Consider the following 23,955-nt stretch of genomic DNA (forward strand, 5'->3'; position numbering starts at 1 on the left):
AAACATAAGAGTGGTTTAAGTAATGAAAAATCCCTAGTGTAGAACTGTAGTATCTCAAGCACTATTTCCATACTATTTAACAATATATGTAAACATGCAATGTGATAGAGCATTTTATCATTGAAACTCAAATAACTTTTCATGTTTCTCCTCCTGTAATCTGCAAATACTTTTCAGTGGAAAAAAACCCCAAACAACCAAAACCACCAACCTCAGCCACCTTCTTGTGTACTGTCTTAACATCTTAAGTGAGGGAGGTCTACCAATTTGTAAATAAAAGGGATAGTAATTTAAGACCTAGCCTTTGCAATACTTGTTAGAAAATGCAATTGAATTTGCTTGCTGTAACTGAAGCATTACAACAAGACATGCATGTAAAACAATGGAACATAGGCTGCATTATGTACACTTTTTTTAATGTAAAATAAACATGTATCAACTCATAGTCCTGAACTATAGTTCTTTACCACAGGCAACATGAAAGGTATTTCTTAGAAGTCAAATAGATAAAACAATGCCTTTTTTTCATCAACTTATGGCAGCTTGATTATATTCTCTTTAACATTCTGTCCATTTAAAATGCCAGGCAGTGCAGATCACACTAAGGGGTTTCAGCCCATATAAATTTTAGGGTGTATTTAGGATATTATCCCGATAAATCGGGAATCGCAGCTTTCATAGATTAGTGCTGAATATGCTTGTGTATATTTTTTTGATTTGTTGATTTTTTTTTTTAAACTTTGAATTTTTTTTTGATTGCAATGCTTTTAAATGTTAGTACTTACAAAGCAGGAACAAAACTTATATCAAAGTTACTGAGAAATGAAAGTTCCACCCAATGAGTATTTTTTTTCCAATGCTGACATGCACAGTTTAGTTCATGAAATAATTTTGTGGTGTTTGATCAAAAGACAACTGCATTACAAAACTGCTTTTGGTGACCAACACTGAGCTTTCAAAATGCTTACAGGAATTTCTCAGTTTTACCTGCTGAACAACTTACTCCTCACAGTTCCTTTGTGAAGAAAGGAGCCCTACTTCTGTCCTGGCCTTTGTATTTTCATTCTGAGGAGGGGAAGGCATTTTCGGAATTACCCTACCAGCCTGGCCAACCATGTTTATCCAAAGGGCTTCACCTATCCTTTGACTTGTTGCTCTGGGACAGGACTCATTCTTCAAACTCCTATCTTGCTTAGTCTATAACACCAAAAGAATGGGGGGAGTTCAGTCTCAGTAACCAGATTTGCAGTCTTCATTATGTGAGTTGGCTACCTGGAACAAATGTGGACATAGACATCCTTCCAGATCTCAAAACTGTTGTAGTAGAAAGCCAGGAATGAAAAGAGTAGGAAATATAGAGAGTAAGGAATAAATACATGAATACAGTGATTTTTATTATCTCTATGCATGGTTTGTCTCTTAGAGACTTAACAATTTAAGAATAAATGAAATTAAAAAAACACTGAAACTAAACATATGCAAATAGTTTGCTTTTAGGAAATCTTGTTTTCTGTCAGATAAAACAATAGGTGGCATCTGCAACAAGTAATCTGATATTATTTGAAAATACAAGTTTTTCAATCTTTGAAAAAGAAGCAAAGGCATGAATTGTGGAAACCTGTATTTCTGACTTCAAATGTCCATGTTAATTAGAACTTACTTCTGCTCTATTCTTGCTTTTCTTTGGTATTAGCTTAAGACAGACAACATACATGGAATATCCTTAAAGACTTAATTTTATGCATAGCAGTGCTTTGCTTTTCATTGTATTAGAATAATTGCTACTTCAAAAGCGACATATTTAATTAGCTTTTAGAGCAATTATTTGTGTATGAGCATTTAAGTAATCATTAGTTCTGTTAAGTGACTCAAATTGAATATTAGTCACAGATACAAGGAATGTTTTTTATTCCATGGTTTAGCTAACTAAAGTTGCTTACTGAGGTAATAGGAGATTGTGAAATATTTGTTAGACATTGAATTTATTTTTTTTTCAAGTCAGTTTTGAATTGAAAATTAAGGGTATAGTGAGTATGGAATGTGTGAATATGTGTAGAATTGTCTGAGATTTTCAAAAAATACCTAGACTGATGTGCCTCTCACATTTTAAACTCTCTTTTTTAACGTAATAAAGATTTCCATAAGCCCTAATACCAAACCTAGAAGTAATTGGTTTTCAGTTTGTTGGCTCTTTTTTACTTCAAAAAGCATAGCTCATAGGCGTTTTATTTCTTCAGGTAATACTGAAAATTCATTCTACATTCATAACAATTTGGGAATGTAAAACTGCATCTAGGAGACTTCCTGACTCAAGGGAGGGGAGGAAAAGGAAATTATGTATATGAGCTGGGGAACTGTGCCAGCATTGAGTCATCCTTTTAAAATCACTTGATATCCAATAAGCATACTGTCTTTACAGGACATAACTGTTATATGTAATTTCAGCACCAAGGTTTAATATCATAGTTAATATTTCAGAAATGGTTTCTGTTTGGTTACAGAGATCAACATCATTCTGCCTGTAACAGAAAAGTATTTTGCCAAATACAGCAATGTCCAATTGAGCTCTGACAAGTACAATGAAGGCTAACAAAGTAGTAAAAGGAAACCTGCAACTGTGGTTGGAGCAGTGTTAAGTAACTTGCTGGGGAATCCCATTTTTCTGCTTTCAGCCTTATCTTCACTTGTACCGAATGTACATATGCCTCAAGAACATGCATTTGTCTAGAGGAAGCAAAACATTCCTGAAATAGAGATTGAGAGGGGTGAAAACAAAGCTGCTACTTCCATAAAGAAAGTGGAAAAATCTATGCAGCTATATACCTAACATAACAAATGAAAACTGATAAAAGTATTGTTGCTGCTGCTCAACTTCAAAGTGGACAATAAGATTGCAATTAGCTCTTTATTACATTGCTTTTTTTGAAAATTGTAATTTCAGTAGTATAAGCTGATACAGCAGTCAGATAAGTTAAAATTCATTAGGTGCAGTTGAACAGTATTACGAGGAAGTATGCTATGAACTGTCCTTTACACCGATAGCTTACTATTGCCTGCCTTATAGGAAAAGGGTTGCACTTTACTATTGTTGAAGTATTTGTATCTTTCTTTCAGAAGCTTAATTCTAAAATTTATTTCAGGGCTGTTCTCTTATCTTGAAAGATGGCTGACATTTGAGGCAGGTATTCACCAATACTGTCAATATAGATCTGACTCAGTTGTTGTGATTAAAACTAGCAGAAAGATTTGGGTTTTTTCTCTCATTCTGGTTCCTGACTGTAGAAGTTGAAGTTGCAGAACTGTGGACTTTCCTAATGGCGATTCTGACTGGTTTATGTGTAAATTATCACTATATAAATTAAATATATAAAATATATTTTAATTCCTTTTTAAAATGTTATTGAAAGCAGAAAATATTAATGAAACTGTTCCTGGAAGAGTTTCTGCTAGGATCCCACCAACATTTCTTAATGTGTTAATAATGTCTGTTCAGAAGAAGTGTTAACTGTGCCAATACTACTTTTACATGCTAAATTGTGTATTAGGAACAAAGAATCCCGCACAGTTTCAGAGTGACTTGACTTTGGCAGGTGGTGACTCTACAGGACTGGCAATACCACTGAACACTCAGCTGAGCAGCATCGTGGTCGGTGCCTTAGCAACTGCAGTCTCTTCAGGTCCAGACTAGGAGAGTAGTATGGGGCTATTGCTCTGTATGCAGCATGAAATCAGTCTGTTGTTGCTCTGTAGCAAGGATGCAAGGGCTTCCAAAATAATGTTAAAACCAAAAAATGATTCAGAGAAGACCCTACAAGATTGGGAACTGGAAGGTTGCTTTAGGGTGAAAAATCTGAGCGAACTCTTATTGAAGGGGCAAAATAAGTCCTAAGTCTGTACGTAACTATACATACTGCTTGTTCCTTTTTAACTCTGTTGAGAGTAGTACAGAATTAACAGATAAAGGTGAAACCTGGGTCTTGTTGGAACCAGGAATATCAGTATTTCAGTTAATCTCTCCAGTAGTTACTTAACCTAGCTTAGATATTAAAACAGGTTTTAATTATTCATGCAGATTATAATTTCTTATTCTGTTTATCTAAAGTTTACCTTAAGTCAAAGTCTTAACCCCATTTTTACAGGTTTTGGTCAGCATGTCAACAATGTTTGCTCTACAGGAAGAACTTTTTTTGAATACAGGACCTGTCTTAAGGACTTGTTGCTTATGCCAGATTTCCCACCCACTGGGTTTTGATGAACTGAAGTACGTACAGCCATGTCTGTACTGGTCATCTGTGCCTTTTTCCAATAAAAGTTTATCTTAAAGCCCTACTGAGAGGCAAGTTGCTTCTCGATTCCAAAAGCAAACATACTATGGTATTTTTTTGTTCAGGTAAAATTCAGAGGTTTTATTTAAAATTACTCTGAAGGTTAATGTTTTATTCTTGTTCCTGTACATCGGTTACTTCCTAGTAACTTCCATTTCTGTTAGGAAATGTTCTCACTGGGAAGCCTTTTATTCAGATATTACAGGTTTGGTGGTGTATTTCTCGATACATTTCCTTTATACAGAAGAAGTGTGCAGAGGGAAAGTTCTTTGATCAGTGTTTAGTTGTCTACCAGCTGAAATTCCCCGCACTTCTGAGGAGATTTTCACCTACATCTAGGTGGTATACATTTTGTGGGAAAGGGAAAATGCAACCTTGGGTTTTAGTCACTTCTATCCCTTTCATTAATGGAATACCTATGCGGTGTGTTATCTTTAATACCCCTTCCTGATGCAAAGGGCTCAAGATAGGATACGGTTATTTATCACATATCTCACTCTATAAGAACTGGGGTTTTCTAAATCCACATATGAACTTTTTTATAAAGAGAATTTTCTCAGGAATCTTTTTCTGAATTTGTTAGTGAAATTCAGGTATGGTGAAGGAGCCATTTTTTTTGTTTAGCCTTTAAGTGCTGTTATTGCCTTTTTTGTCATCAAATAAGAACACCCATTTTCCACAATACAGGCATCAGAGTAATCAAAAATGTAATGCCAATCCTTTTGGAGTGTTTTAGCATGTTAAAAATAAATGGAATGTTCTTTCAAAAAGCCTTAATCTATTATGTATTCATAGCATGTACTGCACATACTCATCTTTGCTCTTGATATTATAAAAAATAAACTGCTAGTTGTTATTCTGTGCATGGTTATTACGAATATATTTTTAAAAGACCCACACTGTTATAATAAAATAAAACCTTTCCAGCCCCCTGCAACCCCCAGTTCTGTGCAGGCATATCTTTGTTAGAGATCTAACCTTTGGACATTTAGGGTTTGGTTAACTTTCTGTGTTTCACTTATTTCAGTTTAATTTCACTGAAGCTGACAGCAGAGGTGATGCAGTCAGTCTTTCTGTTCAGGATGAGTCTAGTTTACTTTCAGTCGCATTCTATTTGACCTGAATGCTTTAGATGTCTTAAGCGGTAAATGTTTCCCTGTTGTTTTTTTTTACTTATTCAATTTTATGTCACTTCATGACTTTGCACCCATTAAATGTCACCTATGTGTAGGAACAATTTAAATATAACATTCCATTAGTATTATTAGTCTAAATATTTTTTTTTTAGATAGCTGCTGCTTTTTCCCTTTAGGGTAATTTATATGTATTATAATTTTAACATATTTTCAGTATATTAAAGTGTGTATACTCAGATCTTTGTCACTTATTGTGAGGCTGATGAACTAATTGCTCTTTTAGTAACTCCTATCTAAAATATGCTATCATAAAGAGTTAAGTGTTTAAAATATCTCCACTTACATTCATATAATTTTGAGTACTCATAAAAGGAGGAATCTGTCTTCCAGGGATACCTTTTCTCCTAAGCAAGCATTCCATATGTGACATATAAGCTTATTCTTTGATGTTCTGTTTAAGTTAATCCACGTTTAATTCTTAGACATCTTTGAGAATTAACTTTCTTGCTGAACTTCCCATTTCTGTCCCAGTGTTAAAATGTCTTTGTCAAGCACTTGTCATTGTGCATGTTTACACTTTGCTTATGTGTTTATTCACGAACCTGAAACTGAGAATTTTAGGTGCAGCAGAACCCCTATGGTCTTTGGATGTGCTAATGTCCCTTATTCTGGATAGCCTCCCTCTTCCTGATACAAGTAAGAGCACAAATCTGATCCTGTGCCATCAATTTAAATGATTCAGGACTTCTTACTTGTGGATTATTTTGTTGGTGTCAGAGCATACACTTAAACATTATATTTTTTAATTTTTATCTCTAGTTTGTTCTTTCTTTGTCCTTTTTATATAAAACTTGTAGACTAAGAATGCTTCTGTGTTTTGAGGTGCTATTTAAATTATAATGAGTGTTTATTGTATTTTCTATATTTATCATATTTAGGTTGTGTCATAAGAATATATCTCATATGGCATTCACAATACTTAGTTGTTGTAAGTGTGTGTCTGGCAACCCTCGCTTAAAGTGTCCACAGATGGTTTAAGCTCAGACTCCAGAATTCTTGCACACACCCTTTTTACTTGTTTTTCCTTTCATACCACTGTTATGTTATCTTCAGGAACTGGAAGTTAGAGGTAAAAGGGCTATGTACTCTTTTTGCTGCTGTATTCATGATTAGAAAATAAATTCAATCTGTAAAAAGATTGGAATTATTAGGAGTAATAAAAGAAGTGGAAATTACAAACCTGTGGGAACAGTAGGAGTGGTATCGTGAATGAGACTGGCAGCTCTCCTAGCAGTTCAGTGCCCATTTTACTAGCCCTAGACCATCTTTTCAGTTGTCCCTAGAACATGCTGCTCAGAAAAAGGTCTATGGATAAGCTCGTCTGTGTAAAGCAGGCAGTGTGTTATGCCATCCAGCTCTGTGTGGGCCACTTCTTTACACACAGAACCATTTTCAGATCTCCTACTGAAAACTCAGAAATCTGAAGGATAAATGACAGAAGATTCTGTATGTAGATAAACTCACGTTTTTCTCTTACTTTTCTGGGCTCTTTTGTTACTACTGAGAAATATTTACCTACTAAGGCTCTTCTACTTCCTTTAGAGTTTGAAGTCCAGCTTCCTTTTAGTACGTTATCTAATAGTTTTTCCTGTAATAAGATCTCAGAAGCAAATACAAATATTTAATGTTACAGCAGAATTAATTTGTCTTGAATTAAAAAATGAACATAAAAACAAATTCACATAAATTCAATTACTAAAACAAAAGTAAGTATTTAGAGTTTAAGTACCTGAAATACAGAATTTTTCCAGCAACATGATTAGGCTGCTATTTTTATAGCCTAATAATGGTTAAACGGTTTTTAGAAACTGCTTGCCTAGAAGGTGTGTATCCTTTTTCTTTTTTCCTGACAAGCATGTTTCCTATTCTAATTTGCAGCTGATTCCTAAAGAGAAAAATGTGTCACCCTTAGTATGCTGAACCTCTCTCTCTTCCCACCACCGATTTGGTTTGTCTGTGGAATATAGCCCATTCAGTTGTTTGTTATGCACAGGAATGCATACATGCATAGACATATATTGTGAGGTACATTACTAAGAGCTTACTTACGCTGAGATACTTACTGACCAGAATAGTTCTAACTTGCAAACTGTATCAGTACAGGAAGTTATTCTGAAATAGTGGCAGTTTAAATTCATACCCAAACTTGTTTGTCACTTACTTCCCTTCTAGGCCGGTGTTGATTTACACTATTATACTGTTAAGGAAATGTTAAGGGAACTCAGAGTAACATTACCGTCGGTTTGTTTCCTTGTATTCTATATTAAGTTTCATGATAACGGAAGCCAGTAGCAACCACTTTAAGTTGACTAACACAGTATTTAAAACTTTTTTGAAATGTGGCTTTCTATAACAGTTTTACTTTCTGCTGTGAGGAAGGCCTTAAAAGAGAGCTGTGTGGCTAAAAAAATCAATTTATTTCTCAGGACTTTTATTTAGACGTTGTTGCAGTAATAAGGCTTGAGAAAAGGGAACTATCCAAGCTTGTAAGTAACAGAAATAAAACTTAGGCAGTGGGGTGTAGTTATAACTGGAAAGAAGATCACCATTGCAATGGCCAGGTCACTGGTGAGTGAAGGGCTGCAGTAGTGTGAAAGTTGTCAGGGAATAGGAGAAAGAGGAGGAGCAGAGTCTTTCAGCACCCTACACATCTCATCTAATCTGAATTCATCACATGGGACAAATGTTTTTTTCCAAATATTAGGGAATGATCAGAGGCAGAGGTTAAGAGAAATTCAGTACCAGGCTAAACAGCTGACTTTTCTTCCAGCATACTGTGAGATGACATCTGTCAATTAATGTAATTAGTACAGTTAGGTGAGAAGTAGCGATCTCTTTTTACAGTGTGAAAGGTTTGTATTTTCGTTCAGGTGGATAGTGTGTACAGTGAGGGTTGATTACTTCTGCATATAATTTGTATTTCTATAAAAGGCCTAGCTTTTGTATTTTTAACTGCATTTGCAAAATCTGTTGGTAACTATTCGTAATAAATCTTGCCCCCAAATGTGTTATGGACAAGTTACTAAAGTAGGATATGATCTGAGTTCTGTTTAATTTAAAACAGAGTTGTATTAAGTCTGCCTTATAAGGACTGAAGAATATCTGAACCCTGAGAAACTGTGAAGACTGGGAATATTCTTTTAGCATTAGGAATGTGAAGTGGTAGTTTGGAGGGTTTTTTAGAGGTTGCCCAAAATAACCACTGGAAAGTTGGTTGCATAATAATTGCATCGCATTCAAAAATATTTTTGTTTGTATATAGAGAATGAGTTAATATATTTTCCATTTCTTGTTTTTATTACATTTTATGATGTTTTTAAAGCAATGCATCCACCTGATCACTTTGTGTCCCTGAATCTGAGTAGATAATAGAAAGATTTGAGGAAGTTCTGTTTCACGCGTTTTTTTACTTTCCCAAGGTTGCCAAGGAGCTAATAGGTAAAACAGTGAAACAAAAATGGATCAAAGTATCTGAAGTAATGTGTACTTGGCAAGCTATTCTGCTGTGTTAGTCCTCCCCTGGGATTCTCTAACATTGCAGTAGGTGGTTTAAGTAGTATGTAATCCATCTGATTATATACTAATTTAAAAGATGAAAATACAGATGTCCACCAGCAAATAATTCCTTTAACAAGTAAAGGAATCGGTATTTCTTTCAAACTCTCTAAAGATTCAGCCTTGAGTCAATGATGGCAGCATTTTATCCTGAAAGGAAAAAGGAGTTTAGGCTTATTAGGAGTAGTACAGAGCACGCATACATACACACGCGTGCAAAATTTTGGCTGTCTTAAAATAGAAATCGGCACCTACCCTTATTGGTCATCTTAGATTTAGAACACTCAATACAAATCCAAGTTCTTTACATTAAAATATCTTTTCTTCTTTTTCTGATTTTAAAAGTTGTCAGGATGTTCTGTGCATTATTCCAAAGTGTACACTGGAATTTTTTTTTTTAATATATGTACACACTCTCTCACACATACATGCTCAGGATTTGTTATGTACAGTTTCTTTCCAACTTTGGTTAAAATCTTTTGAAAAAAAGGGTCTTTCGAAAGAGAAATGTTGATATGGGAAAAGCATATGTTAGAGCAAGCTGATATGTATGAACAGATGCTGTGCACTTACTAATGCACAGTACTGCAGTGACCAAATACAAAAGGATACTTTCAGCAATAATTAATGCATATAAATCTTGCTGAACACTTGAAAAATCTATAAATTCATGCTTCAGAAACACGTCTTTAGAATGCTGCCTCTATTTGCCCATTACTAGAACTAATTAGTGCACGTTTTTGTGCGTATAAATAAAGGGAAGGTCTGGAGCAAGGAAAACATGCCCTTGGTGGAAAGGGGTCAGGTTAGAGAGTACTTAAGCAAACTGGGCGTACATAAGTCCCTGGGCCCTAACAGGGTGCACACATGAGTGCTGAGGGACCTGGAAGATGTCGTTTCAAGATCACTCCAGTGATCATGGTGATTACGAGAAGTGCCTCAGGACTGAAGGAAAGCAAATGTCACCCCTGTCTTCAAAAAGGCTAAGCCAGGGAACTACAGAATGGTCAGCCACACCTTGATCTGTGGGAAGGTGATGGAACAACTGATTCCTGGAAACCATTTCCATGTACATGAAGGACAAAAAGGTAACTGGGGTTAGTCAGCATGGATTTCACAAAGGTGAAATCATGTTTGACCAGCCTGAAGGGACAGTGCAAAGAGGACAGAGCCAGGCTCTTTTCAGTGGTGCCCAGTGACAGGACCAGAGGAATGGGCACAAACTGAAACACAGGGGGGTCCCTCTGAACATCAGGAAACACTTTTTCACTGTGAGGGTAACCGAGCCCTAGCATGGGCTACCATGGGAGGTTGTGGAGTCACCATCCTTTGAAATACTCAGAACCTACCTGGACATGGTTCTGGACAGACTGGCTCTAGGTTGCTGTGCTTGAGCAGGAGTGTTGGACCAGATGACCTCCATAGGTCCCTTCTAACATCAACCAGTCTGTAATTCTGTGAAATAGATCTGAGACTTCCTCATTAAATAGAGGAAAAGTATTCTCAGATTTATTTTATTCACTATAGCCCATAGAAGGGTTAGAAAGAATGCACAAAAAGTTGATATTGTAGTTAGTATATTTGCATTATATAAGTTAACGATTCTGTGTAATGCCTAGATAGTTCTATGGATGACATTTATAAGAATGCAGGTTTTTTTACTTAATTTTGAACACTTGCTGTTAAGTTCTGAAATTCTTTCCTTGTGTAACAAGGAGCGGTGCTTTTCAGGGAATTTTTGAATTCTGTGCTGAAAATGCTGAATTAAGTGCAGACCAGAAAAACGCTAGAAGATCCACTGCCCTTTAGAGCTTTCTGGTGACAAGTTTCTCACAGAAGGAAATGCTGAAGACTGGCAGCTTTTATAGAATAGACTCTCCTTGAGAAGAGAGGCAATGAGATTCTTTTCCGTACCAGAATTTTCTCAGTGGCAGGTGGAGAGTTTATTGCTGCTGAAGTGGGGGTAGAGGGTGTGCTGCTTTTCGAGGAAGTGTCTTGAGTCTTACACTGTCTTATAAAGGTGAGCACTAGCATCACTGCAGCATAGTGGTCCTCATTCAAGTGTTAAAAAGGAGGGCTTTCCTAAGAGATACGGTCCTTTGATGCATTCTAGGTGTGCTTTACGAGGACTACATTCTTAAGAAGATTGGTTTCCATTAATGGGTTATGAATCTGGAACAGAGATGAACCAAACAGTATCAGCCTAAGCACAAAAGCTTGGGAATCGCTGACTTGCTTTGTCAACTCCATTCTTGTCTGGATTCTGATGCATCCCTTACAGTTTAAGCCATGTCATTACTGAACTAATACTGCCTTTTGTAACAGATACGATTTACTTTTTTGTGTCTTAATTATGCAAATAGCATTGCTCAGTGTTTTTTATCTACATGTAGGAGCATGTAGTTGGTTGTATTCAGTGGCACTGATATTTTTCAACATACTGTGTATTCATAAACATTTTAGGAAGATGCACCACTAACGTAAATTTATTCCACTGTGTTCATCTGTTAGGAAGAAGGAAATATAAAAGAAATTGCAATAACTCACCATGTAAAGGAAGGCCATGAGAAAGCAGACCCTTCGCAATTTGAACTTCTGAAAGTACTAGGACAAGGATCCTTTGGAAAGGTTGGTAACTGAACTCTTGTAGAGCCAATTATTCAGGAATATAGCATTGGAGTGAAATATTTAGAACAGCCACAATCTTGCATTAGGGCAATGCTGCAAGTGAAAACTACTTTCTGAATTAGTGCTAACTAGCCACTGTAACTTTGGCAGATCTTTTTAAAGCAGTAAATTTTTTTCTGGTTTCTGTGATATGTAGTTCTCAAGGTTCCATAGAAAAATTGGCTTGATATGAAATAATTGGATATTCACTGTTTAAAATGAAATATCATTTTTCTGTAACTACTCTTCTGTGTTGGAGGGGGTGGGCTCTGAAATGTTTTTTTGGTAAGTATTCCTAGTTGCTAACTTGCTAATGATAGGTCATCACCAGCACAGAAGCTATAGGCATAATTTATTTTTGTAGCAGATTGTAATTGCAAAGAGCCAATTTTAGGCAATAATGGCTACTGAAGTAAACATGATATATATACCCTAGTTGTGGTCATACTAGACATTAGCTGTCATAATTTGGTTAAAGCACAACGTACCTTCGTGTTTATTTGAAGATCTGTTAAAAGACTCTGTTTCTAGCATTTAGTGAGTACTGTCCACACTGAGATCTCACTAGATGTACGTGATTCATACTTTTAGTTGTCCAGATCCAACGTGGAAGCAAAAGATTAACTTGATGTGACAAGGCAGATCACTGAGACAGAATGGAATACACAATGTAAGACAACAGAGTCTTTATATCAATTTTCCACCTTAATTGCAATTCTGAATGTGATGTTAGGCTCTAGCATATAATGCCATCTGTATGGGGGAAAATGAGAATAACTGGTCCAATTATCTCTTGGTGGTAGGAAATTATATTAGTTATATTACTGGAATAGAAGTTCCAGTTAAGCTTGGAAATGTAGATGTTCAGAAACTATAAAATTTTGTACTCAAACTAGTAAGAATTCACTGAGAAACCTTGATGCCAAAGGTGGTTTCCTGTGCTATATGATTTCACCCAGAATTATAACCAAGTTTTTATTTGGAAATCTTCAGATCAGGAGAAGTAAATCATTCAGGGGCAAGGAAATGTAAGTTAATAAATGATAATTTTAACAATCCCTTGTATTTCATTTATATTACTAAATTCAATGCTATAACGGGGCGGGGGGCAAGTTTTGAAAAAGCAAAAGTAATTGATTGTCTAGTTGACTCAAAGTGTTGCCGAAGTGCTGAACAATTCAGTTGTTTTAGCCTTTATGCAAAAAGGATTGATATTACAAACCCCATAATATCTTTTCTAATAATTTGGGAAGATGTCACCAATTTCCACTCAGTTTAAAAAGACTAATTCTGCATGCTTTTCAAGGTTCAGAATTTTAGGTTCAGAATTGTGGAAGAAAAACACACCTGCCACAGGTTTTCTGGTTATTTATGAAAAAGTATAGAGACATGTTGTGGTATACGAGAACGTTAAAACTAATTTCATATAACGTATTTATGTCTGGTTTTGTATCCAGTTCTCATTTATGTTAAGATCCCTTTGCATCATCGATAGATGATCAGAATATATAACCAAGCATAAATACTTAATATGAAATTAGTTTTTAATGTGTTTTTCTTCCACAGTTCTGAACCTAAAATTAGGCTTTGCTGGAATTCACTTTGAATTAAGGATATTTAAAAAACAATCCCACTCAAGAAATCCCATTACACTAAAGAAGGAAATGAAACACAAATAAGCTGAGGCTGGTTGTTCTTTATTGGTACATGCAAAACTAATCTGAAATATGTCATGAAAAGGTATGTTTTTGGGACACAAGAGGTTGTTATAATTTTATAGGAGTTTTTATTATTATTATTTTGTTATGCATAGATTCATACAGTTTTCCAGATCAACTTTTGCATACATGTTTATCTTTATATCTGACATGTTATTAGCACTTTTGCTATGCCATCTTACAAATTTGAATAAGACAAAACTATTTAGAGGTAAATTTTAAAAAACTGAATTTTATGTTTCAAGTTTGTCTCAACTTCTGAGAGAATGCAAATTCATCCTTTCTTCTGTTCACTGTAGTCAATTAAGTTAAACCAAAATTAATTTAGCAGACTTCCTTGAATTAACCTTTTAGATTATGAAATGAAGGAATAGTAGGGAAAAAAAATGAAGGAAAATTTTGTTCAGCTTTGCAGAATCTAAAACTGTCAAGCTGAGTTTCATTGAAATAATACTGACTACTTGAATATCATAGCCAAGCATATTGATCAGACTTGCCTTTATTTTCTTTCAAGAATTCTTTTTTAATTTTCAATGCAGGTCTTCCTTGTCAAAAAAATCTCAGGATCAGATGCTAGACAGCTTTATGCAATGAAGGTATTGAAAAAGGCCACCTTGAAAGGTAAGCGCTGTTGAGAGAGCAGGAGGAGGGAAGAGGAACTGGGGACATTATACTCAACTTTAATCTTTACACACATGTTCTGCAGATTGTGTCTTAGAACTTTCTTCTAGCAAACAGCAAATAGCAGAATACACTGCCTTGCCTTGTATTGTAAACCCAGAAAGATTAAGTAAACAACAGTACTACACTGATATTGATGGGGGAAAGTAGGTACCTTTCCATGCTGTTTGTTAGATGATGGTGGGTTTAATAGGGTAGTTGTGTTACATCTGCCACCGACTTGTTCCTGAGCTGTTATTTGAAACTTAATATCCTTCCTTTTTTCGTTTGCTGTGCATCACCAAGGATACAGTTAATGCCTTTTGCTCAGTTTATATTTAGGTCGTGATATTTAAAAGTGCATTATATCAGCTGTTTTATTCTAAAAGTTTTAAGCACAGGAGTTTAAGTCTGTCTTTAAAACAGAGGTATACAGTACATTTTCCCTAAACTTTTGGCACTTGTTCTGGATGTATAATATATTTGATAAAATTATAAGTTAATAATCTACTCTACTTGAGCAAATAGGTAAATTATTTTGTTTCCTGGGTAGTTTTGGTCTTGAATTGTTTCAGTAACAAAATAAGTTTAAACCTAAACAATCTCAATTCTGTCCCGGAGAATTAGACAAGAAAAAAGAAATAGTGTAATTTTTACTGTAGACTAAAATGTGATCTTTTCACATCATTGTGAAAGTGATCTTTCACACTAATCCCTTAACCAGAACGTGTATTTATTGCTTTATGCCATTGTTTAATACTTCTGTCTGTAGTTCTTATAACTCGTGACTGTACTGAAATTGCAATGGTAATTTTGGGATAGTTCCAACAACTTGTAGTACTTCACCTATGTTGTCGTTCATTAATGTTGATAACATACAGCTTAATCCGGAAATACAGAATGACTGAGGGAACAAAAATTTACATTAAATTGTGAACTTCTGCTGAAACATTGAACTTGACATCTTTCTGCTTAAGATCTAGTGCTGAATATCTAATCTCATGAATCTCATTATATGTCACTTCCCCTTAAAACTATTAGAGAGGGTGTAAGTATTTTTTAACAGTTTCCTATATTTTGATTCCTCTGTGTTTTGTGGCACGTGTTATTCTCATTATTTACTTCCTGTTTTTCTGAAATTGATTTCCACTCATTTAAGGTATTTTGATATCCTCAATAGCCTTTCATTCTCCAGCCTGTTAATAGCTCAGGACTGGAGTCAAAGGTCATTCAGCAGTTGCTTTTTTAAGACATTTAAAGACTTCTCTCTGACACCTTTTGATTGTGATTTAACCTTATGCGTAAAAATTAAGAGTCCAAGCTGTGGATCTAGTTTTGCCTACAGATGGCAGAGACTGATAAATACAGTAACTGGAAGCTTGACACTTCTGGTTGGAACAGGAGTCTCTTTGAGGTGCTAAGAATTCAAGGGTGCAAAAGTCTTGAGCAGAAAGGCGACACTAGCAGGAGGATGCCACGCTTTTAAACACTTCGAATTTTTGAGTGTCTTTTGGTTGTGATTCATGTTTGAATCACATGTGATTCAAGAGTGGAGTTGCAAGCAAATGAAGATTACTGTTGAAAACTTAATATGAAATTAACTGAAAGTAATCCTTTTTTTCCAGAATTGCAACATTTATCTAATCTAATGTTGTAATTTTAAATAATACACTGTATTGCTTGATTTGTCTAAGGTTCCTTAGCTCTTTCAAACATATTTCATAAAGTTATTTCTGTGTTCTAAAATTTAAGATAAAAATGCCCTTTAAAGACCGCTTCTTAATCGAAGGCAGTGTGATTCACAAATCAAATTTAGAGAGACTATTTTCATAGGAATGCAACTATATTAGCCAGAACACACAGCAACTATGAACAATCAACCTTTTAATGTTTAGAGCAAATCCAAAAATATATGCATAAACTTTGTTTAGTGCAGAGACTAGTTTATTAATACACTCTGATAGAAGGGATCACCTTTCGGTGCCCATTTATGATGGGGAGAGAGAAACGGCCAAATCATCGCTGGAGAGTCTGGCATCAAACATTTTAAGAAAAATCAGTGCTTCCAGCAGTACACATAAAGAAACTATAATTAACAGAAGTGAGCCATTATTTATCTTAGAAATCTAATACTAATGTCTGAAATAAGCTTAGTTACTTATACTTCTTTTGCTTCAGATTTTGTAAATCCAGACTTTCTCTAGCTTTTCAGGAGCAAGGCTTGTTATCCATATAACTGTTGCATAGCTATAGGTACTGAAGTCTTTTGAATTTTTTTTTTCTCCACAGAACCTACCTAAAAAAAGAACATTCTGCGTTTTGATTTTGTAATGCAGATAAACCCTTGGAACAGTGAAATCACACAACTGTTTTATGACAATTTAATTACTTTAGATGTAAGGGTCAAAATTCGAATGTGATGTTTGCTCTGTGTTTGTTGAGCACTTATTTCATGTGCTTCCATTTTTAGGAACCTGCTGTAGGGAGATGGAAACTTGATAAAAATGTATCTATGTAACTTTTTGACAAGTACTTGTATTACTGTAAGTGCCTGTTTCTGGAAAAAGGTAGCGAAACTTCTAAAAGACCCTTTTGCTTCTTGACTTTTTTTTTTTCTTTTTCCTGCCTTGTTATGTTTTAATGGCTGGGAACTCTGGTTTGTTAACTGTACTAGGAATGCCAGCATCTTAAACTTTGGACTGGACTTCGTTGCTCTGGGCTGCTTCCTTCAAGAAGCTGTATCATATGGGAAGGAGGCAGTAACAAAATGTAGAATAAGGGAAAGAAAGGGAAATGCAACATGTTAAACCAACGTAGCAAACTTCACTAGCTCCCATCTGTAAGAGTTCTGAGTTTTGTCTGTGTCCTGGCTAATCTGGAGCTTCAGATGGGGACGAGGCACTGACTGGAGTGGCCGGGGAGTTGCCTAGGACAGCTGAAGCAGGTGCCATGCTCAGCTGACTGTCCTGCCTGTATTCATGGATTGCCAGCCCCATATGTGGGGCATCTGCACGTGATGCTCATTTAGTTTAATCTGTGGTGGTATAGGAGCAGATATTTGTCTGGTTCTGAGCCACCATGATGGGGACAGCACAGGCAGCTTGAGCAATAACAGCCTCTGCTGTCCGATTCACTGCACTATGCACATGTTTACTCTCAGTAGACCTTTTTAAAATCAGAAAGGTTATCTGAAGTACACGCCACGTTGAATGGGTGTTCTTTTTATTCTAAGTTAATAATAAAGAAGGGAAATAAAACAAAAAATTTCCTTTGAAATTGTGAAGATACTTAATGCAAGTTGTTTGAATTGGTTAAGCCAATATAAGCATCTTTATGATAGTATAATTGTATTTGTTATTAGTTTGTTTTGTTATGACTTTAATTTTCCCTGCTCTTCAACAACAGAGGAAATGGCTATATTTTCTATACATAGCTGTGACAGTTTTGCTTTACTGTTGAAAAGGTTAACTAAGTATAGGGCAGACTGAAGGGTGGTTATGTTTTCTCATGTGCTTTTGTTATATTTATTTACCCAGTGTCAGATTTTCCCAACAGCAGAAACAGAAGCAAACTGAAATGCATAATGAGATTTATCAGAAAGCTCTGTACTGTGAAATAAATTCTGTCTCATATCTCTTCTATATATAGCGACCTGCAGACCATTGTATTACTACAGGCCACGATGTGAAGTACATCATGAAACATTGAGTAATACTGATTCATAATGTAAATTCTTTTATTTTAATCTTGCTCATATCCTGTTGTAGTTCGAGATCGGGTTCGAACAAAAATGGAACGTGATATCCTAGTAGAAGTTAACCATCCTTTTATTGTCAAGTTACATTATGGTGAGTTGTAGAAAATTTAATTTTTATATTGTAAAAATGGTGCTTGTCAAGATCGTACCTACTGTTTGCTTTGTGGTTCAGAGAATCGTAGAAAATTAGTGTCTTATCTCAATCCTGGTTGTGCAAATACTTGCTGTGTAGTGATTCTCATGCAAAGTAAGCACATGGCTACCTTCATGTACAGTGTTAAATCTCTATAGGACTCAGAGTCTGTAGCCCTTTGTGTTTTCAGAGAGCAGTTATCTATTTATGTCTAGCCATTCTTTTCCAAAACCTCTTCTTTTTCGTAAATGTCATTCACTCTTTTTATTATTTCGTAGCCTTGCTTTATTTACTCTATAGAAAATACATGCAATGGCATTAGTGCCAGATGCATCAAAACTGGTGGGAATATGCCTTTTAATTTTAATATTAAGGGCAGCCATAAAAAATACTCACGTGGAGGGGGGAGGAAATCAATACTCTTAGCATGTCATGCAGAAAGTAACCTGAAAAAAAGATAGAGAATAGTTTCCACTGGTTGTTTTTTTCCCCCAGTTTGTGTTTTCTTTTAGTGTCCAGTTTTTCCTATAGCTCAAACCTGAGATGTCTATCACTCTCTGGTGTGGCTTAAATAATGTAGCTTTTCACTATTTTACTTGTTACTCTTTTGCAAACTAGATCTCCTGTTAAGGTGAGTTTCTAGAGGTTGTAGAAATACGTGCATTAGTTACCATTTTGCCCATTTAGATCTAGGCTTTTTACTTCCAAAATCTGGAATGAAATGCTGACTAACATAAGTATATATTTTTTTAGAAATTCCATTGGTGACTTGCTTTGCTTTCACATGGCATGGGAGTTACCTGGTCCATGGTAGAGAAACAGTTACTTAATTCCTTTAAAGACGTTTTTCCACAAAGGAGAAAGATGAAGAATTAATTTTGATGATGAAAATAAGAGTGCATTTTTGGGTATGGTAATCTTGTGATCATGGGTAAAATTAGATGATGTTTAATTTTTTAATTGATCTTTTCAGCTTTTCAAACAGAAGGGAAGCTATATCTTATTTTGGATTTTCTCAGGGGAGGAGACTTGTTTACACGTTTATCCAAAGAGGTAAACTTTTCTAATTTGAAAATTGTCTATTGATAAAAATCTCACTATAAATTGTCTGTATTAGCAGAATTTATTTTTAAATTCAGTTATCATTGAATAAAATTTCTAATATCTTTTTTTTCATCAGCTGAATCTTCTGCTTGGTTGGTTTTTTTGCAAAAAGTAGTCACTTTGTGAAATGCTGTTGGTAATTTACTTGTTTCTTAAAAAAAGGCTTAAAGAAGCGGTCTCTCTGTGCTGCTTTTCTCCTATTGCTACCATGTTTAAAGATGAGTCTCAGAAAGAGGTGGACTTTTATATAGTAGTTGTATTCAAATTAACTTCTTTTTGTCTGGTTTTTATATACAGAATTCAGTGTCAGGTGGTGATTGTTGTAGTTATTAACATTTAACACAAAAATACATTATTTATAAATATTAAAAATGCAAGAATTGTATTCCCCTTACTTCAGTAATTTTCCAAACGTGAACACTTTGCCTCTGTCATACTGGTGGTATTTCTGTGCAGGTATGTGAAATAATGACTTGGAAAAGTTTGGTTGCCTCAAATTAATTTGATTATAACTCTTAAAATAAATGCTAACATTTCATGTATCAGATTTTTTTTCTATCACTTGTGCAAAAACTTTCATCAAATAAATGGTAGGATAGAGATATAAATATATCCCATGTATATCTAGTAGCCAGAGCTTGTAACTGTAGCTGCCTTCCATTTTCCCTTGCTACACAGTATCTGGGACAGTTGGGTCACCACTACAAAGCTGTATGGTTATTAAGAGGAGAGTCGAATGCAATGCATTTTGTATATAGATAGATCTTAATTTCTGTGCTGACCACATAAAGTATTAAATTTAATTCAGTCAAGCCATCTGTTTCAAGTTGCTTATTTTAGTTGGTTTTGCCACAGATAAATAGAAAGTTATTAGTACTCTAAAAATGAGATATTTTCTTAAAATCCATACTTCTTTCTTGATTCCTAAGAAACAATGTATGTTGCTTTCCTGCTGATGACTTCTTAATCTTGAGCCACTCAAATTTTATAGGTTTAATATGGTTAGAAAGAAATAATCATTATAGGTACCTGAATCTAAGCAAATTGCTCGTAACTGAAGGAGTGAAATGAACATTCTGGATGCAATTAATGTCATCCTCCTATCAAATCATGTGATTTTTACAATAGATCAGATGAACTGCAGCCTAAAAGTTCCTGCTTTTTCCCCATTGACTACAAAGGAAAAAGTGATTAATTCCGAGCTAGATGTCTAAACCGCAGATGTTTTAGGATCAGGAGAGATTAACTCCATCCATAGTGGGTGTATTATCATCCTCATGGGATCTTTCATTATTTGAGCTTTTAAATGTTTCTTATATGGATTTCCCTTCTTAAATGTGCCTGTACTAAATATTGGCTCTTTTCTAGAAGTAACATAAGCAACAACCTTTCGTACAAGCTTTGATATCACTTTCCCGCTTTACTAAGGGGAAAATACAGTGTAGTCTTCATTCCTAACTCTTGCTTAAAATAATGTTTACATGTGCTCCCCATTGCCATTGTTTTTTCCAGGTCCATATGCTGTATCTAAAGATTTTTAAAAAAGGCTAAGTGGTAACAGAGGTAGAATCAAATAACGTAGGCTTTTTTTTATTTGTATCTTTTTCTAAATTCTCAGAAAACATTATTTGTAACTTTTCTGTCAGTGGATCGCAACAGTTGTTGATGTAATTGGGACAACACGTTCATTTCATTCAGTGTAAGCCGGGATTAATTTATCTTCTTAACAGAAAATGTGGGATTACTACCTGAGATCTTACCTGTGCTCTTACATAACCTATTTCCTTAGTTTACTCCTTGATTTACCTTTTCTGCACTTACATCTCAGTCTGCATCTTGGGGTTTTTACCATCACTGTAACTTCTTTCTCATAGTACTTTGAGGCAGTCTTCTCCAAGCCAAGGTGCATATACTTTTCTTGTGTCTCTGACTTTGTAGATGAAATTCAGGCATTTGGACTACTTTAGTCTATTTGTTGTCTGGAAGTGAAATGGACACATCCAATGAAGAGGTAGTCACATTGTTTAAATGTTTCCCAAAATTTCTCAGTCCCAATACAATGTATCTGTTCCCTTGAACAATCAGAAGCAAATAACCTGTTTTGCAGAAAGAATAATATTGGCTTCAGAAGTTATTTTTCAGGTATGTACTGTGAAATAGTATTGCTTATAAAATCCTAGGTTTTGTTTAACTAAGGAATTTTAATTTTTAGGGTTTCATATATAAATGAATTCAAGTATCATGAAGAACCATTCTGCAAAACCACTGTTTAAACCATTCTTTAGTTGGTGCTGGTATAAGCTTTACAGATTTTGCATGTAAAGTACATTGTTTTGCTTTTTCAGGTGATGTTCACAGAAGATGATGTTAAATTCTACCTGGCAGAATTAGCACTTGCTTTAGACCATCTGCACAGTCTTGGAATAATATACCGGGACCTAAAACCAGAAAAGTAAGACTCCTCTACAGCAGATGCAGTTTATTTATTTGGTTTCTGTAGCACTTCTATCCATGCACTTCACTATCCAGCTTTTAAACTTCAGTAATTTACTATATAAACTGAACAGGGAGGGAGGTGGGGGAAGTTTGTGGGCTATTTTAATTAAAAAGGTTGGATTTAATTTCTGCTAGAACATCTGAGCATCTAGTTGCAGAGTGATATGCCAAGTACTATAATCCATATCACTTTAAGAATGTACTGAAATATTCCTAACTTTCATTTTCCAGTTATTTTAGGGTGTATGATGGAGAAGAGGTGGCCATGACCTTTTGTTTTTGTCATTATTGTAGAATTTCTGGTATACAGATAAACTTAGAACAAATGTGTGATACAAAGTTACAGCTGAATGTTGTGTCTTTGCATTTGGAAGGCTAACAGCAAACATTTTTTTCCAATGCTGATTTTTAAAGTGCACTGCAGGAAGAGCAGAATAGAGTTTAAAATTTTAAGTAAAATATGGAAATATTAAGTCACAGGCTTCATTTAGAGTATCGACAATCGCTGAATCAGTAACAATTACACTGAAAACTTAAAATAAGCTTGAAGCTACAATTCCGGTATGGTGTTGTGTCTCAATATATTGGCCATCCATGCTTCATTCAAATGTCTGAATTCTGTCTCCTGTGTACGTCTCTCCTCCAGGAAGCTTTTGGGGTTTGGTTTTTTTAAGTTTTAGAAGATGTGAAGAAGAAAATGTCAGTGCAATCACGTGGAACATTTGAGCCTTTCAGCTCAAATGTATGCTGTAGTGTTACCCTCTGTCTGGAGGGGAATCTAAGTGACAATATGATGTGTGCATCTCCTCTGTTGTGCTCAGTCAGTTAGTTAGCATAGGCTGCCTCGTTGCTGGGAAATCTGTAATATAAACTCCAAAGTCCTGATGTCTTTGGTGACCCAACTTCTCTGTTATGGCTATAGAGGGAACCTGAAAAGTCTGTGCGAGATAACCATCTCATGTAAAGGATTGGTGGAAAAGAGCAAAAAGGAGTAACAAGTATCACAGAACCTGGCTGTTCCATGAAAATTCCATTAGGATAACTTGTTCTTTTATGCATCTCCTGGAAAAAAAGACACAAATTTTAAGATATTTAACCCTGACTGACAGGAAGGGAAAGATTCATACTCAAATCAAAAATTTGGAGACTTTTGGCATGGGGTTGCACTTCCAAATGAACAGGGAATTAATTATGTTTAAACTTTGGGAGTGTTCTGTTAAGTAATTCTGAAGTGAGGAAAAATAAGCTTGCCCAGTAGAAAAAGATCTTTAAAAAGCAAAGTGAGAGAACTTTAGTTATTTTGCTAACATTTACTTCCAAGAGGAAAAGAACAAAATAGTAATTGTCAGAAGACTAAATAGCTACTGCCTCAAACACAGTGTTTTTAAAAAAGAAAAAAATTGGATGTGTCAATACCTATTGAAACGCCTTTGGTTTTAGCCTTGGGTGTATCTGATTAAAAAAACCTATCAAAGCAAATCATATTACTTGCAATTTATGGATGACATAGTAACTCTCACAGGCTGTATCTGTACTGTGGGGCTGTTTCCCACCACGGAAACTGTAAGGAGGAAAAGGAAAGGGCAGGGAGAATGGACAAGAAGTGTGTGCCTGAGTCATGTCTCATCCCCAGGATGAAATGCAGCTGCCCACAAGAGAATCTGGAGGAACTAAGTCCTCTGTGTAGGTGGTGTTACAGAGTCCAGTTCCTGAATATTTTACATGTGTTGAATTGCGATTATATTCAGTGGTGGTTAAGGACAGTTGGCTTCTCAGAGAACTGTGGCCGCCTTTGTGATTGAAATAAACAGGCGGAAGCACAAGGCCTGCTCTAAGTGTAGGGCTTATGGGTTCTGTCCTTTGGTACACTATGAGAATATTTATTACTTCTGTTATCTGTAGTGGTCACCACTCTGAAATGGCAATTAAAAATGAATACCCATTTTGCATATATATGCAAACATACATTGTATTAACATATTTTGCTCAGTTTAATAGAAACAGAACTGTATTTCTATTTTTAGCAGTTGTGATAGACACGCACTGCAGATGGCCAAAACTGAAAGTTCAATATAAATGTTACTACATACTGTGCTGAATTTAACCAAATAGTTAAATAAAGCTCTGAAGTGTTGGTTATGTTTTATAATCTTTGCAAAGAAAGAATTAAAAGAGAATAAATTGTGCGGTTTCAAAGTATCATCTCCTAATGATTCATTTACATGCATGTTCAATTCTGCTCATCTTTATGTATGCTGTTCTGTTTATTCCTAAATGTTATCAATACATTGTCTGAAACAACAGTTAAAAGATTTTAATTAGTTTATTTTATTCTTTTTATTGT

At 35.2% G+C, this 23,955-nt stretch overlaps 1 protein-coding gene across 4 annotated transcripts in view; it reads left to right on the forward strand.

The window, feature by feature from the left end:
- RPS6KA3 (ribosomal protein S6 kinase A3) overlaps window positions 1–23,955 on the forward strand; it is an 80,217-nt gene that overhangs the window by 24,829 nt on the left and 31,433 nt on the right. For 3 of the 4 annotated variants that reach the window (XM_037377224.1, XM_037377225.1, XM_037377226.1), the window contains 5 exons: window positions 11,588–11,704; window positions 14,001–14,082; window positions 17,889–17,969; window positions 18,985–19,064; window positions 21,461–21,567. In XM_037377224.1, the coding sequence (XP_037233121.1) occupies window positions 11,588–11,704; window positions 14,001–14,082; window positions 17,889–17,969; window positions 18,985–19,064; window positions 21,461–21,567 (467 nt within the window). Of the gene's footprint in view, window positions 1–11,587; window positions 11,705–12,343; window positions 12,414–14,000; window positions 14,083–17,888; window positions 17,970–18,984; window positions 19,065–21,460; window positions 21,568–23,955 lie in introns of those variants that run through there. The other variant, XM_037377227.1, reaches the window with a different exon arrangement.

This window comes from Falco rusticolus, chromosome 2 (assembly GCF_015220075.1).
Source record: "Falco rusticolus isolate bFalRus1 chromosome 2, bFalRus1.pri, whole genome shotgun sequence".
Taxonomy (NCBI): Eukaryota; Metazoa; Chordata; class Aves; order Falconiformes; family Falconidae; genus Falco; species Falco rusticolus.